The following is a 17840-nucleotide window of genomic DNA, read 5'->3' as shown; positions in this document are numbered from 1 at the left end:
GTGGTTGGTGTTGTGTGGAATTGAACGCCGCGCGTTGTCTTCTTACCCGAGTGAAAAAAAAATATAATTGATTCTTCAATTGGAAATGGAAACCTATCAAACGCTGTGCCACTGCGTCACGAGCTTAGTTTATCTTAAACGTGCCAATATTACATTGCTCTAGTTTAAAGGCCATTGTACTTTAACTTACAAATCATATTTAATTAAATCTAATATACGTAATCACCAATCACTCCTGTCATAAACCATTTTAAATATAACAATCTCGGTCTGTCTGTGAAAAATAAATTATTTTTTACTTCTTTGCGCTTTGTCTTGTTATCAGAATAACAAGACAAACCGCAGAGTTGAGTTCCGTGCTCTGTCTTGTTATCAGAGTGAGGTAAAATTGGTTGTAGAGGCTAGTAGGGGTAAGCGTTAACCTCAAATACGAAAAAAAAATCGGTAAAAGAGTTTTATTTTTATCAGGGTAGGAGCCATCTGCTTTTAATATGGCAGACCAGGATCATTATGTTATCTAAAATATATTATTATCGCTAATACGGTCTGTTTAAACAACAACATAATATAATTTAATAATTATTACATCCAAACGACTGTAGTATCATTTATTAATAGTTAATTGGAAGAAATGGACGTGCGTTTAGTCTTCTTCTTCGTGCTCTATGCTGGAGTCCATTCGGAATATGTGAATAAGAAGTTTTGTAGAGATGGTAAGATTTATCCTTTATTTAAAAAAATATTTTTATGGAGAAAGCACAAAGAACAATGTATACAACCACCGCGTTTTTCTGCCAGGGCGGGGAAAATAAACATATTATGTTTCAACACCCTCTAGTTGGAATCGAACTCACAATCGACACTTTTACAGTCGGACACTGTCTGTCACTGTAATAGCAATTTAACATGTAAAAACATTTTCAAATAACATTACCTGTGGTCAACATACAATGCACACGCTGCCTTCGTTTGGGCAGGGGCTGAACGAAAATTTCTCGATTTTCATCGCTTTATCGGCTTAATGCGAAAACAACATAACAAACTTATTATTTTACTTATTTATTTTTAGTTATATGCTGTATCCTGCGTAAAATAGCATAGGTAGAGGGAAAAACCTAGCGTTAAGACAGTCCGTTCTATACCACCTAATTGTCGAGTCATTCCACATTCGTGGGGGAAGTCAACTTAAGTTGTCTAAGCGGGGAATGAAAGTAATTCATCCCTCAATCGGAAACAAACTTACAACCACCGCATTTACAATAAGACAGCAGCAACTATATTATTATTCTTGTAATTATTTCAGTTGACCCAAGTAAATGCAGTATCCACAGTGTCAAATTTGACCCCTGTCCAGATGGACCAGGATTTTGTCTTCTTCGCAGAGGAAAGCCTTACATATTGAGTTTTGACTTTACTCCACGTAAGTATAGGTTTTTAATATTATTCCCTCTTAAGTATAAGAAAAAAAAAAGAGTATATATTTTAATAAATATTATTAAAAGCACAATTACAATATTATGTACAAATGTTGCAAATTACCTGTAAATAAGAGCAACGACAATTACAGTTAATTATTCTTCTCTCTCTCTCTCTCTCTCTTTTATCTATTATTTTTATCCAATTTGCTTTGGTTTATAGTTATTAATCTTACATTGCTTTTATCTTCAGACATATTCGCTTTTTTATTCCTTTGACGTGGTTGTCAATTAATTATAGACATCCGACAGGTGTCATAAAGAAGAAACGCTATATTTTTAAAGAGCGTAAATTCTCTTTACAAATATATATTTTTTACATCTGTTTTTACAATTTCAGATTTTGACGCCAACAAACTGAAAATGGCAATTCACAGTGATAACAAAAATACAGGGGAATTCGATACAGCTGTAACCCCCCCTCTAGACGCGTGCCGACACCATAGCTGCCCGTTGGAGGAAAGTGTGCGGACCGTGTTTGATACGGACTTCGTTTTTGATATGAAAGCTTATGTAAGTAGAGTATAACCAGCTTCATCCCTCCATCCATCTCCATTCGTTTTATCTCGCAGGATAGGATAGGCAAAGAGAACTTAATACATATAAAGACACTCGGTTGTCCCATTTCAATACGAATTTGAGACTGCGTGTTGATTGGCGGAACTCAACTGTAAGTATATTTTGACTAATTAGAACATTAAACCAGAGTCCATCTACGAGACCCACTTTTAGCCCAATTTTTGACATTTTACTGAGAAATAAAAAACTAAATAAATATATGAGAAAGAAAATACATTTTCTAATTTCAGGGTAAATTCCCGGTTGAATTCAGACTTTGGAACGAAGACGACGAATCTCAAGCGTGCTGTTTTACATTTAAAGTTCATATGTTCAAGTAATATTAACTGTAATTTAACGAAATATCTATATGGAAATATTTTTTTTTAAAGTCTCTAAACTACTTGTTATAATATATTATATTTACAAAATAAATACATTATTTTTCCTAAAACGGCTTCACGTTCTTTTTCCCTGTTTCCGATTATTTCCTTGCGTTTTCTTTCACGCTGTATCGCACACAATAGTCCGTTTCCTAATTTCCGTCCAATTTTCAAGGTAATGACGGCACTAAATTCTTTTTCCTACTTTTGTTTATTAATTAATCAGTTAATCATTGCAATCACAATCGACATAGCACGTGTTTGCTTTTGTTTAATTTAAGACAAAGTCAACTTACAGCTACACTTATACAGATATTACAGATAATATTTGTAATAATATTGACAATAACATACATAACATATTATTAATTGCTTAATGTATTCAAAAAAACATGGTTGACGTAACTAAACGCTGTAATCTGTTTAACTCTTCCTTCCAGCTCCTGCTTGATCTTGATGAGCAAAGTTTGATTTACTAGTAATGAAGTAGTAGCTCCAAAACCAATTTTGATTTAATTTTTACAGTGTCAAAGGTGACATAATGAAGAGTGTTCTTAGCAACGTCTCAAGAAAAAATGCTCAGTATAAAGGTTTTCGTTTATTTTTAAAAGTTCTAAAAAGCTTTCTAGTTGTCTGTTGCTTTTTAATTATAAAATACTTTTCGTACAACCTCCTTCGTATGTTCTCCATACAATGTGGCATTGGCGAAGTATAACAACTCAACTGGCACTATCGGAACGTTATAATAAAAAAAGCGAATAGAATTTTTCATAGATAAAATCAAATCCAATACAATGTTGGTATATACTCGTAGTTCGACAACCTATCTATGGGTGTTCACTAAAAGTAAACAAAGAATCTTTCAAGTACAGCCAGCTATCGGTCCATCAGCAATTATGCACTTTCACATGACAGACTTGTAATTTTAATTTAAATGATCTAGGTATTAGAAACTCCTCTTGATTGTTCTTCTTTTGATAACCACACTCAGAATTGGTAATTAATACTTAATTGACATACAATCGATAAAAAGTTTTAAATTTGTGCTGATTTAAATTTTAAAGCTAATTTAATAGTAAAATGTATTTTTGAGTATCTTTTAGAGGATTATATTATTATTTAGGAATATTTTATAAAAACCCAATTGTAAATAACGCGTTGTTTTTACAGCCTTGTCACACCTCATATAACTTGATGGTGGTGTGATGTTTCAAATCGTTGTCATCATCATCAATAACTCATTTGAACGTGGAAGACAAGGGCTTCTTAATGCAAATTTCAATAAAAAGGGCGTTAAGCTGTACCGCAGAGCCGAATTCCGTAGAATACATACACTACACTACATAAGCGTGATAAAGCGTGAAGCTCAAAAAGGCTCTAATATTTCTCTGCCTGCCTGCTATAATAGTAAACTAAGGCTAAAGAACCTATAGATCAATAGAACAGCTACGAGCCACATAAGTACTAAGTACAGTTTTACCTTAGGCGATGTAATCATTAGAGGGCGATTGCCCTCACTACTTACGGATACGGGCTATGAGCTCAGTGATGAACGAGATGTATTGATTGCACATGATTAGGGGTCCAACTGCGCTGTTCTAGATAGAAGCACTGTGTTTTATAGATAACATTGATAGGAAATGGAAATGTGAGATCAAAGTCAGATGGAAATATATTTCGTGTAAATTCAATTATTATGATAGTTTTTTTTGCTTCACGCTGTATCCCGCGCATGGAAGGGTAGGCAGAGGGAACGTCGAAACTTAGTGATAAGAAATTCCGTTCCCTTTAAGACATTTCCGTTCTCCACTTTCCGCCAGATTTTAAAGGCATTAATTCCCCACTCTGCTAAGTGCAGCATGGCGTTAAGGTCTGCCGCTCATCATTATATCTTAAAGATTCGGCGGTTGTTGGGGAAAGGAGTATCTTAATACTAGGTTCCCTCTGCTTAACTTATCGTATGCGGTATCTCGCATACGATAAGTTAAAAAAAGCGTGAAGCTAAAAAAAGATATAAAATCTTAAAAAGAATCGTGTTTCACTAGAAACAATTATGTACCTACCATATCAAGAAAAAAAGAAAACTTCAAACAAGTAATCGAAAGTAATTACAGTTATTTTAGCAACTTGTCTTATCTCGCCCTAACTAGATAACAGCTTGAACCCGCGGTCGCTCCTTCATTGTAAAAATAATAAAATATAGTATTTTATACTTTCTATATTTAGTATCAGCGCACATTATTGAGAAATTATATAATATTATTTATTTTTTACTAACTAATTGCTCTAATAGCAAGTTAGTTATTTAAGTAAATAATATTTAGAATTTGAACTTAGAAACGATTGTCTCTTGACGCCATGATTATGATGCATCTTATTATGAAGGCTGATGGTAGTTCTGTATTCGATCTGTATTCGAATTGTTTTATTTATATTTTCATCATTTCTGCGCTCTGGTAAAAAGAACACGTCTAAACACGTAATGTCTACAAATTTTCTGTGCAATTATAATATTATGATACAATATAATATTATGGTACCATCTCGCTGATCTAATGATGGAATTGGCAAATGGCTGATGGAACCTTGGACTGCCTACTAGTAAACATATCGAGTTTGTGCTCATTACATCTGTCTTATTAATGTGTTCTGTTGAAAAAAGTTTTTTTGTTAAGTATTTTTAAACTATTAATAATTAACCAAAACATCTTGTTGCAAATGTGCGCACATTCTAAGCAACTGCAAAACCGGGAGTAGCAGACCGGGGCTGGTCCGGAATGCGGGGTGAATGACCCCGCCCCGTCCACCTGGATAAGTACTTGAGAAAGCTATTTGCGCAATTAGATATATAGATTGGCTGTGGAATTGTATTGTATTGAAGTAGTCGGGGGTTCGATTTTATAGTGTTGCATCAGTTTGGTAAAAGAAAGCAAAAGGGTATCTAAATATATGGACTCACTAGAGGACTAAATATGTAAGATAATTATGTCTAGATAAAAAAGAAAATACATTTGTATGTAATAAATCTTAAAAAGTTGAAAAAGGGATCACGTGTCTATAGTGTTTAGTTTAAATATATTTAAAACATAGTGTCTTCAAAACTGGGCGAAGAGTAGGAAACGGAATTTATTAATACGGTGAAAAGTGGGAAACGCAAGTGCCTTAATGGTAACGGAGTGTCTTAACATTAGGTTCCCTCTGCGTACCCTGCTGTGCGAAATAAATCTTTAGTTCCTGTGTTAGTTGTTTGTTAGTTGTTTAGTTAGCGCGTACTAAAGTATAATATTAATATACACAAACTATAAAATACAAATTATATAACTCACAGTATGCTTAACGACAGTTAAATTGTTCTTTATGTGTGTACATACACTATTATATACTACACTTAACTATAAAACTAAGTTTAATACTAGTTTTCTATTTCATTGCGTAAGCAAATAACATTAGAACGGTTTGTAGGAAACGTTTGCGATAATTACGAAGAGAGATTGATGTCATCGCAGCTTAGGAATGATAATAACGATGATTCTGAGTTCGAATCCCAGAACGACTGTAAAATAATTTAAAAATGGACAGTGATTGCTAAAATGTCAGTAGGTAAAAAATAGCATGTCACGCAAAATTCATAAATTTAAGATTTTAATAAAAAAGTAAAAAAAAATTTTAAGTTAAACGGTTTTATATTGCAGATAATTGTACTAAAAGCTAAAAAATAATTTCATAGAAATTATGATTACTAAAATAAAATCGTGGGGCGCGTCCAATATCTACAATTGAAAGACATAGCGTGAGACTTCACCCACCTAGTGGTAAGTAGCAAGTGTCCCCACGATTTTATTTTAGTAATCATAATTTCTATGAAAATATTTTTTAGCTTTTAGTACATTTATCTGCAATATAAAACCGTTTAACTTAAATTTTTTTTTTTACTTTTTTATTTTTAAGTTTTTAGTTTTTATTTCTCATGCTATTCAATTCGTTGAAATGAGGCTCGATGTCTCATTATTGCAAGGTTAATGGAGAATGTTACGAACGACCCCCCCAGAGGTCCAATAGAGGGACAAGGCTATGTACAACAAGATGTGCCTGAATCTTGAGGGGAAAACGCTAACGACATATCATTTTTATCCACCTAGTGCCATACAGTTCTCGGCGCGCTTTTACCTTTTACCTTGGGTGGTACCCCTAGCGACGTATCATTTTTAGGCACCCTATAGCCACACAGTCCTCGACAGGATACCAGATCTTGACTTAGGTGGGAGATTCATATTGTAATTGTGTATAGTATACTGTATTATACTTACCAAGCCCTTTATTTTGATACCCATATTGATGGGATTGAAAACTACATTATCCGCCATTTTGTAGCAGTGGCCATCTTTGATTTTGATTTTGTATAGTGCACTGAATTCTACTTGACAAGCCCTTTCATTTGATACCCATATTGATGGGATCGAAAAAACTAACTTGTCCGCCATCTTGTAGCGGCGGCCATCTTGGATTTTGATTTTGTATAGTCCACTGAATTCTGCTTGACAAGCCCTTTCATTTGATACCCGTATTGATAGGATTGAAAAAAACTAACTTGTCCGCCATCTTGTAGTGGTGGCCATCTTGGATTTTGATTTTGTATAGTCCACTGAATTCTACTTGACAAGCCCTTTCATTTGATATCCATATTGATGGGATTGAAAAAAACTAAGTTGTCCGCCATCTTGTAGCGGCGGCCATCTTGGATTCACAATAATATTGAATATGGATAATTGTATTGTCACCAGAATCAAAGGCGTATACCAAATTTCAGATCAATCGGTTAACGGGAAGAGGGTTAAATTTCAATTACTAAATTTGACCCAAACAAACAAATAAATAAACAAACGGGGTGAGCTAAATAAAACCGTTTAATAACAAAAATCGATTTGAATTATTAATTCGATTTGAAGGATTGTTATTGTTTTTTCGTCTTTTCGATGCAATTCGATTTAATGTATTGCGGTCAGAGTTACCTCGGACCCTTAGAACATACTTATATATTTTTTATTAGATTCTCTCTGCATTCCGCACATAAGAGGAGAGCGAGGTAATGAAAATATTAAATATTTCATTCCCCTCAGTGAGAATCGAACTGTTGCGATAACACTCGCACGTTTGTGCCCTCCGAAGCCGGGGACAAAACCTAGTATAATATAAAATAAAATAAAAACACAACTTTCACAGACGGAATCCATTTGAATACTCTCACCGTCTCGTATTACGATTCTTAGGTTACCTCTTACGAACGAAGCTTCCGATGCATAACGACAGCTCGAGGAAATAAGCTCGAAAGGAAAAGCTGTATTAGCGAGGTAATGACGTCCGTTCATCAATATTATGTATGTATGTAATATTGATTTTATTACGTTTTTTGCTACATTTGGTTGTATGTTACTAAAAGAGCGTTTTTTTAATGCCTAAGTATTAAAATTCATAATAATTATCATAATTTCTACAAGAATTTGTTCCACTAGTGGCTCGGATGTGGACAGTGGTGTCAATGATTTTACATGGGAAAAGTAAACATATGAACTTAATAGAAAATGGAGAAAATATTACTGATCTTTAAAAACATTTAATGACAAGTGATAATACCTACATTTTATAGAAAATAACAAAAAAAGAAGACGTAAAAAATACAAATTTAAAAAAGAGAAGATTGCAAAGAGACTTACAACGTGCTTCTCCCCACGATGATGCATTGTTGATGCAGAAAAGTTGAAGTCCAGTGATAACCGTATCCTCGCCTTCCCTTAACTTAACGGTACCAAAAATAAAATGAATACTACCACTGATTATATCAAAGCTGCATTACTAGAAACTGTGTCACATTACTTAATCAACCAAAAACCTGATCTAAATCCTAGATATATAAATTATAGACAAAGCCTCAAACAAAGGTGATTCACGAGCAGTAGGCAGATATTGAAATGGATAAGGTCGACTGCAACCACTTCTAAGGAATCAAACGTGATAACGAGAGGTCCAAATACGATATGGATGGACGTATTTGGTGTTTATTATAGGTTTTATTTCGTTTTCTAATTTAAATTTGGCCTCCGTATAGTTTTTATTGGATTTAGTAGTTTTGTTTCGATTTGGGTTAGGTCTTTTTCTATTTTTTATTTACTTTTGACTTCTTTTCTGACATGGCAGGGAAGTTTTCGGGGAAATGAATAATATTTTCATTTATTCGGCGCTGCAGTGGTGTAAAGTTGCACCACTCAACATTCATTGACTTGAAAGTTAATGAGAAACAGAGTGTCTTAACACTACGTTCTCTTTATCAATCCCATTTTAAGCGATATACACCGTAAGGCTAAAAGGAAAAATATTTAAAAAGTCCTTTCGTATTGAAGAATGACTCGGATCGTGACCTTTGAAGTGCAAGCATATGGCACGATGTATATGGTGTTCACATATTTTATTGAAATACCTCAGTTGATGCGTGCACTTCGAGTTCAAGTGACATTACGACATTACTTATTCTGTACTCTGAATATGTTATATAAAATTTTAGAGGCTCGCTTTATATATTTTTGGCTTAAAACTTTAGTGATAAGTCATTATTTTTAAATTTTAACTTAATTATTAACGTATTTTTATATTTATCCGCTACTTTAACTGGATATGAGTATCTCTAGATTAACTGTTGTTAAAACCAGGGGAAAAGTAACAAGTGAAATTTGAATCACGCACTATACGTAATTTTAATATAACAAGCATAAGTTTTATAAAGGCCAGTCGTGGCACAAGCGTGTGGCTGTAACCACTACAGGTTCGATTCCCACTCGAGGAAATGAAATATTCCCATTATCGCTCTGATGTCACGGCAAAACGTGAGGTTGGTTTTCACCACTCAACACGCCACGCCTCCAGAATTTATTGGAAAGTATGACGTGAACACTAGACTCTCTGTCCCCTCTGCCTACCCTGCTACTTGCGGGATACAGCGTGAAGCTGAAAAAAATAGAAAAAAATTTCAAAATTCTTACATACTGTGACAGCATAAAGTTGAATAAAACTTAATTTACTGCATTTTAATACAGTGCGGATATCATGAAAGTGATAATTTAAATGTCAACGCGTGCTGGAAGGCCAAGGCGAGCAGGTAGAGTGCAAAGTCCTAGCCTACACCCGGCTTTACCTAGTTCACTGTGACTAAATACAATTATTTAAAAAAAAATTAATTTAAATTTTGGTTTCCACGATTATTATGTGTGAATTTATTTGTGCACCTGGACTTAAAATGTTCATTTTCTCGTTTTCGTAACGAGGCCTTGAGAGTTCGGTGGAAAGTCGGGGGCGGAGTGTAAGACACTAACACTAGGTTCCCTCTGCCTACCCTGCTATATATGGGGTACAGCGTGAGCAAAAACAACAACTGGGTTACCTTGATGTCTTTTCAGAAATTTTAATTTTCGGGACATGCCTGAAGTAAAAGATCCTACCTAGACAAGTTTAGAAAACATACAATCCAATAAGAATTTCGACCTAAATGATAGGAACGTATGGTTTTGTAGTCAGAGCACCAGCTCAAATAGAATACTGTATTATTTACCTCTCATTGAAGAGAAATCCATTCTACTGCTAAAACAATGTACTAGAAATTTTGTTTACATTTGCCTTTGACATAATATGAAAAGCGCATTATATAATGTTTATTCGAGAAGCTTCATACTTTTTCCCTCCTAGCAGTATAGACAGAGGAAACATAGTGTTAAGACACTGCTTTCTCCAATTTCTGTATTATTTGACATATCTCCATATGTCCGCCGCTCTTACTTATGTGACAGGCTTTGGTGTTGATTGAGACGCGACATAGAAGATTAATCAGAGACGAGATCCTCGTTGATACTCAGTTGAAGGCGTAAGACCTCGTTGTCAATTTTTTACAAGGTACACTTCCCGAAATATATTTCGGGAAGTGTACCTTGGAATTGCTTAACCTAATTGCCACAAAACCTCTAAGTTCATGGTGTTAAGATGTTGCTGTTAATTGCGTCACTCTGGTCGTAGTTCCTTGGATCTCCTCCTACCCATATTAGCATTATTACCATAGCATAGCATTAAAAAATTGTACAGAAATTAATATTTAATGTCGATCAAGAATTAATAGATATCTCTGAGTGCAACAAGTGTTTATCTTTAATTCTAACAAATGATAATTCAATGTGTCACTATAACAATATAATCGATCGAGCGTTGCTTTCCATCAATCTTTGTAGAAAGTACCTATAATAATGTCGTGACTTCCAATGACTGACTGACTTCTAGTTCAATTGTATTTAAACATCAACACACAATAGAGCCTATATAGGCTTCAGTCATTTCTAATTTAACTATCATGATGTCACTGTTATGGCGCAGTTGGGAGTTATCTGATGGTACTGGTTCGATTTTCAAGGACACAGTGGGAAACCATTTTATGTATCTTTTAATTATCTCTGTTGTTTTTCTATATTTTTCTTAATTTTCTTTGTGTTAAAACTAACAAAAATATTAGTTATTAATAGTTGTAATTATGGACTATTTTTAACAAACGCTGTAACAAACTAAAAATGTAATAAAATCTAAGAACCTGAATTTTATTTTTGATAATTGAAACATAAAGAAATCCCGCCACGTTCAAATGTTTATATGTTTTCTAAAAAGTAAGTTTCTACTAAAATATAAAATATACTAATGAATACCTGACAGCTACGAGTATGTTCCTCAATCACAGTCCTTCTACAACACCCACAATTATCTCTAATGAGTGAGATCTTGGAACAACGTAACAATGGAAAATGAAAATTAACTTGCAATAAGATAAATCTATAATCATTAAAGTAATTTATAATGAATACTTGTAATATTGTTTGTCATTTACAATCTGATATTGAGTATAGACACAATGTCATTATAAATGTGACGGTGGTTCGATGCATACTCGAGGAAATTAATATTTTCATGAAACTGAAAATTTGCACTAGTAACAAGAGAAAATTGGCGTTGAGCTCCGCCACTCAACAGTCTCAAAAGTTGAACGAAAAGTGGACAACAGAGTCTTAACACTAGGTTCCCCTCACCTACAAAAAAACAAGAATTTGATTGTATATAAACACCGTAATGGCGGAGTGGAACAGTGATATTTCACTGTTAACACAGTGGTTAATGATTGAACTTGTAAATTCAACGCCATATTTCGTGTTCTATGGCGAAGCTCAATGTCGCGTTTTGCCTTTATCAGAGCCAGGAAATGAAAATATTAAATATTTCATTTCCTTGAGTGGGAATCGAACTCACAACCTATCACACTCTGCGCCACTGCTGGCCTCTACCCGTATACTATAATAAATGAATAACCATATATTGTGTATGCAACACGAGTCACGACTGCGACGTCGATAGCATCACATTAGTGCCGGTTCGTTTCTCTTCCATACACCTCTTACAAATCCTAATACCTACGTCTATTTTCTAACAAACAAAGCTCACAAAGTTTCACGGAAGCCATTTTATAAATATAGGTATTTACAGAAAATTATTTACATAACATGCATGAAAAGGGACGAAATTTACTTTTTAAGAATATTCTTATGATGTTAATTTTCTGTGTTTACATTTTTACGTATTTTGTAGAAATAATTCACATTTTCAAGCAGTGCGTCTATTAAAAACCTTAAAACCCGGCTGCGCACTGTGGCAGCCCTGGTGTTACAGAAGGCCACGGTCGACGGACTTACTTCAGATGACCCAAAGCTTGTTTATCTTCTCTTTTCAGTAAAAAAAAGAAAATAAAATTATAAATTATCCTGATTTTCCTAATCAACGGGATGTCCGGGTGAAATATTTATTTAAATTCATATTTCCATTTCTTTGCTCTGGTGTTCTTCTGGCGGCAAAGCGCGGAATAGAACACGCCTAAAATACTCGCCTTGACTAAATAGTGCTTACATTATAGTAACGACAACAAATAGGTATATTTTAGAAGCGTGAATTGAAACGTCAGGTTAGGTTAGTTTCGGTCAATTATAAGATTGGCTGTGGATAGATTTCCGGTCACATTGTATAGACCTGGTCAAGGTCTCAGATCCTAGGTCGTTGGGTTATATCCCGTTATAGTATTAAAAATCAACTTCACGCTGTATCCCGCACACAGCAGGGTAGGCAGAGAGAACCTAGTGTTAAGACACTCCGTTTCCTACTTTCCGCCAAATCCTGAACGCATTGCATTCAGCACATAGAAGAGGAAGAAATAGAATCTATTCTGAGTGTGTTGAGTGACAGGAGCTAATAGAATCTACTGTTAAAGCACTCCGTTCTACGCGTTCAATTTTTTTAAAGACACTGTGTGGTTAATGGCAGAACTCAACGCCGCACGTCTGTCAAATTGCGGTTGAAAACACAACAAAACACCGCAAAAAATATTTTAAATGAATTTCTATTATTTTGAAAGTTAATAATTAATCTATTCAATGATCAATAAATCATACACGGCATACGCAGGTCGCGCCTCGGGCGGTTTCTATCATGTTGTAAAATAAAGGCTTCGTTATTCATAACGCATTCACAATATTACTTATTACTCATACCTACACTTTCACATATCGTTCGTATGTGAAATAATTTAATCACTCGTTTTAAAACTAATTTATATTAATCGTTTCTATTTCCTTCCTTTAGTTTTACTTATAAATATTACTTATGTCTAAACTAGTCGTGAAGGCCAGCCGTGGCGCAGGGATATAAGAGTGCAAATGTAAACGCTACAGGTAGTGGGTTCGATTGTAACTCGAGCTCGCTCTGGTAAGGCAAAGCGCAGCGTGGATTTCTGCCAAACAGGTCATCACAAAAATATTTGATCTGGGTGGGAAACGAACCCACAAACTTTGCCTTAGTAGTTATATACGCCAATATAGTAACAACATAATACATATTATATTAAAAATACACCACTCAACATTTTTCTATAGCAGATGCTACAAACAAACAGCTGTTCTTGATGTTAAAAAAATTGTGAATATATCAATTTAAGCCAATTTTGATATCGTTCTGTCCATTAATGGTTATCTCACAAAAAATAACAGGTGCTTAAACTAAAAATAACATTTAAGTTATGTGATGAGGCCAGTCGTGGCGCGGGGGCTCAAAGTGTGACTGTAAACGTGACTAGTTGTGAATTCGATCCCCAGTCGTGGAAATGAAATATTTATTTAAATTTATATTTCCATTTTTTCCCTGAGATTCCCTCTACCTACCCTGCGGCGTGAAGCTGATTTTAAGTTATGTGATAATGTGTCAATACTAGGTTTTGCCTGCGACTCCGCCTGTAGTACTCTGAATTGCATCCTTTTGTCTTTATCGATACTTAACACGTATCTATTTCCACGAGTTGGTCGGCTGGATGAGATTTCTTCAAGAAATAATGATGAGTCCACCGTTGTAAACAACATTATTTTTTTTTATATTTAATTAGGTGCAGGAGGAAATAAATATATGACAAATCAATAAAATTATCTTTACCTATAGGTAGGTAATTATTCAGTTGACTAATAATTTTTAAAAACAAATTTAATCGAAATTAGCTCAGCTTATATTTGATTAAAAAATTAACGCAAACAACAAAAATTTTCCTATCCTTTAAAATTCATTTATTAATTAATTATCTGAGGCCAGGGGTAGAATCGTACGACTGTAAACGAGGCAGGTTGTGGGTTCGATTCCCGCTCAAGAAAATGAAATATTTCGACTAGCTGCGTCTGGTAACGCGGCAAAGCGCGGTGTTGAGTTTTGCCATTAAATACGCAATGCTGGCAGACAGAGGGAAAGTACTGGTAAAATACTCCACTTCTCCTTCTTCTTCTTCTCACTGCATAAGTACTTAGGAAAAAAATTAAACAAACGCAAGTATTTTCAATATATAGATATAATCGCGTCAAGTTACTGCGGGGACCACCTGTCGTCCTCTACCGGTTACCCTACCTGCGCGCGCGCACGCCGGCCCTTTGTAAAAAACCATATAATTATCCCCTTCCCTTTTCCAAAATATGTTATATATGAAATTGGAATTGGGTACTGTCGACAGTAACCCAAAAAATTTTTTTTTTCTTTTTTTGAAAAGTTTTCGGCATATAATAATAGTAAGCACAAAAAAGCTAATTTTAAGATATGTGATTAGTTCTGAGCAAGGATTACTATACCAAAATAATAATAAAAATGTACCAGTTCATTACTTAAAGTAGTATTAATTATTAAAATACTTTCTAAGTAAATCGCGTATAAGATTGTCTATAAGCACTTAAATACATCGTGATACAGCGTGAGGTTAAATAAAAAAAAAATATTCACTAGCTATGTCTGCAACTTCGTATGCGTGTGAAAATAAATTAATATATTTTTTTATTTTTGAACAGATGGAAATAAAACTAAATGTTAAGAAAATTTTGCAAATTATTAAACGTTTAGTAAGCCATTTCTGAGACTAACTTGCACAAATACACAGATAAACAGACATCAATACATAAAAAAGTTTTGTTTCGGATTCTATTTTATTTATTAATGTCGCTAATAAAATAAATTTTAAATATATTATTAAATATACTCATATATCTTCCATGTACGAAAGGTATTAATGTACCTAATTTAGGTACAATTCTTGAGCTTGTTTTGAATTTATTTCTATTTATTTATAAAAAAGAACATAATTTTAGGGTGAAGTATTACCTTATTAGTAGGTAGTTAGGTACCTACAAAAATTATGAATATGCTGAAATTCTACGATAACACTGATAACTTAATTATTAAGAAATACAGGATTAATTTGATACATTAATTACCTTGATTTGTAAGCGTATAATCTGATCATCATCTATATGATATATTTTAATAATACATTCAATTGAACACAATTGATATTAAAATATATCAGACGCATAAAAATAACTATGATATGATGATAGCATGTAACCTTCCTCTAAAAAGAATGACTCAATTCGAAGCGTACAGTGTATCTATCTCCACCTTAAAGTTAGTTATATATTTAAACTAGCGGACGCGCGCGGCTTCGCCTGCGTAATTAGGGGTGAATTCTAATAAACTACGAAACATGTGTTCAATGAAATATTTTTAAGAGTCTAAATTTCAAATTTTATAAAAATCTGTGAAGATTTAATTTTTTTTCCATACAAACTTTCAACCCCTATTTCATCCCTTTAGGGTAAAAATTTTTCAAAATCCCTTCTTAGTGGATGTCCAGATTACGAAAGTAAACATCTGTCCAACTTTCATGTTTCTACCATCAGCGGTTACGGCTGTGCGCGCGTCTTACCTCAGTCAGTGAGGACAAGTCCTTTTATATATATAGATAAAAGCAACTATAAACAGTATCAAAAGAATAAAAAATAATATTTATTAAATACAGTAAATCAATCAAAAAACAAAAACAACATAATAATAATATAATAGTTTAAATTTTAATAAAACTATAAATCAATAAAACATTTTTGCAGTCAGTACAACAGGTTTAGCTTAGATTACAAAATTACTTTCCATTGCCGCTCGCGAGCGCTAGTATCGCAGCCACAGTCGTTTTTAACGGACGTGTCCATTAAATTAATACTTCGTACGTTTGTCGTAACGTATCGATGTTTTGAACTATTTAATAGAGTGAAGTGCATCAAAATCTGTGCAGTGTGTGTGTTTTCTTTGGTTTTTGTATGGAAAACCAAGAGTAATATCGAAGTACATTTTGTTGCGGAACCGGATATCGGATTTTCATTTTAAAGTCACGGTAAGATTTCATGGTGTTGTTTATTTTACTATAGATTTTGATCGGTCATCGATTTTAAATTACTTAATTAATTATTTTTTGTATTATTTTTCTAATAAATCGTTGCGTATCGATTACGATTATTCGAATTTACAAGTTTGGATGAAATTTTTATCTAAATTAAAAATGATTTATCTATAATGAATATTATGAAGCTGTTGTTTGGTTGGCCGTGCTAATCTCTTTTGACGAGAAAAAAATTACGTTACCATTGGCCCATGGGGTCGAAGCCGCAGGTAGGAACAATAATTTCGTAGATTCAAATTCCGCTACTTTAAACCGTTTTTATACGTGTTTACTTTTTTATGAATGTGGGCTATCAAAAATGTTTAAAATATAATTATGATTATATCTTTTTATATATAATATTAATTTAATCTATCTTTATAGCTATATTATACTTTCTACGTCACTTAAATACGGATATTATTTGAATAGACCGACCTCAAGGCCATAACATTTCGTTGATAAGCGCAATCGACGTCAGATTCCAAAATATTGATATTTCATTCTAATTAATTACTTTAACTTGTTTCTAAACTTGTTTGACATGATTTTTGAAGTATATTATTTTTTATTACTGCCTTTTAGTCGTTTCTGTGGAAACAACTGAGAAATCTGTAAACATATTTTTAGGTACTTCACTAAATGTAGGTACTAAGACTTGTAACGTAAATTCAATCAATGTAGGTAGTGTTTTGTTCGGTCAATAGCAAACTATTTACTAAAAATATAAATATTTATTTCTATAATTATATTTAAAACTGTCACGTTCATTTTCACCTCGATGGCGAAACTAAAAATTATTATTTTCTTGTGAATGGTGAGTATATGATCCCTAATTAACCGGAATTTCATGTGACGAGCGCTTATCTATATTTAATTAATAAAGAAACTTCTATCATACTTAATCCGACTGTAAAATTATTTACTTTATACAAATACTTATTACACGAAATTAAAAAAATCGTGATTATTAGAAAAATATACTTATTAAATATTCTGTTAATAGTGCATTTTTTTAAATTAGTATTTAATATTGAGACCGTGGTGTTGTGGCTATTCAACACAGTGTTTAAAAAATTAGGTGGAAAGTACAGAACGCAGTCTTTTCCCCCTTCCCTAATATGCGGGAAAATCGGTAATGAATGTGTCCCAGCAGTCATAAATGAGGCTTTTTTAAAATATTCATATATTTTTTAATATCATTATGAATTATGATCATGAAAAAGGAAGTGGTCAGTCACAGCGTTTATTACATATCCGATATATCCGGTAATATATTCATTGGTAAAAAATAATCAATGAATTGGTGATTTAGCGTAAGTTATTTTATGAATCAGAGATCTTATAGTGATCATATATATATACATAGTTTCGAAGTCGATTTTTGTACTTTATATTTTACATTTAATTTTTTGAGCTGACAACACCTTATTGTTTTACCTACAGCTACAGCACGTCACGAGGCGGTGTCACGAGGTACCAGTAATGACTGACACAGTATTAGAATATTAATTGTGATGGCCGTTCTCCACTCGCGCCGACTGCGGTTAGACAATGACAGAAAAACAA

General features: G+C 33.5%; 2 protein-coding genes across 2 annotated transcripts in view; both read left to right on the top strand.

Annotated features, from left to right (window-relative positions):
* The first annotated feature begins 577 nt into the window (after positions 1 to 577).
* LOC146530633 (MD-2-related lipid-recognition protein-like) lies at positions 578 to 2487 on the top strand. Its single transcript, XM_085199629.1, has 4 exons — positions 578 to 713; positions 1304 to 1420; positions 1816 to 1988; positions 2285 to 2487. Exons 1-4 carry the CDS (start codon positions 632 to 634, stop codon positions 2372 to 2374), a joined length of 462 nt encoding a protein of 153 aa, XP_085055755.1. The 5' UTR covers positions 578 to 631; the 3' UTR covers positions 2375 to 2487.
* Positions 2488 to 15995: 13508 nt separating this feature from the next.
* The window catches only part of LOC146530632 (echinoderm microtubule-associated protein-like 2), a 63164-nt gene continuing 61319 nt past the window's right edge, over positions 15996 to 17840 (top strand). The window contains exon 1 of the mRNA XM_085199613.1: positions 15996 to 16226. The gene's annotated coding sequence lies outside the window, so the exon portion shown is untranslated. The remainder of the gene's footprint in view (positions 16227 to 17840) is intronic.

The sequence above is a fragment of the Heliconius melpomene genome, chromosome 16 (assembly GCF_056956725.1).
Source record: "Heliconius melpomene rosina isolate 202511_hmr_F chromosome 16, ASM5695672v1, whole genome shotgun sequence".
Classification (NCBI taxonomy): Eukaryota; Metazoa; Arthropoda; class Insecta; order Lepidoptera; family Nymphalidae; genus Heliconius; species Heliconius melpomene.
The sequence above is the reverse complement of the archived record's forward strand: the minus strand, read 5'-3'. Positions and strand labels throughout refer to the sequence as shown.

Bases quoted from the DNA above. Each gene is read 5' to 3' on its own strand.
- LOC146530633 (XM_085199629.1), top strand. From the start codon at position 632: ATGGACGTGCGTTTAGTCTTCTTCTTCGTGCTCTATGCTGGAGTCCAT. The intron at 714-1,303 runs GTAAGATTTATC...TAATTATTTCAG, and splicing joins TAAGAAGTTTTGTAGAGATG to TTGACCCAAGTAAATGCAGT. The intron at 1,421-1,815 runs GTAAGTATAGGT...TTACAATTTCAG, and splicing joins GAGTTTTGACTTTACTCCAC to ATTTTGACGCCAACAAACTG.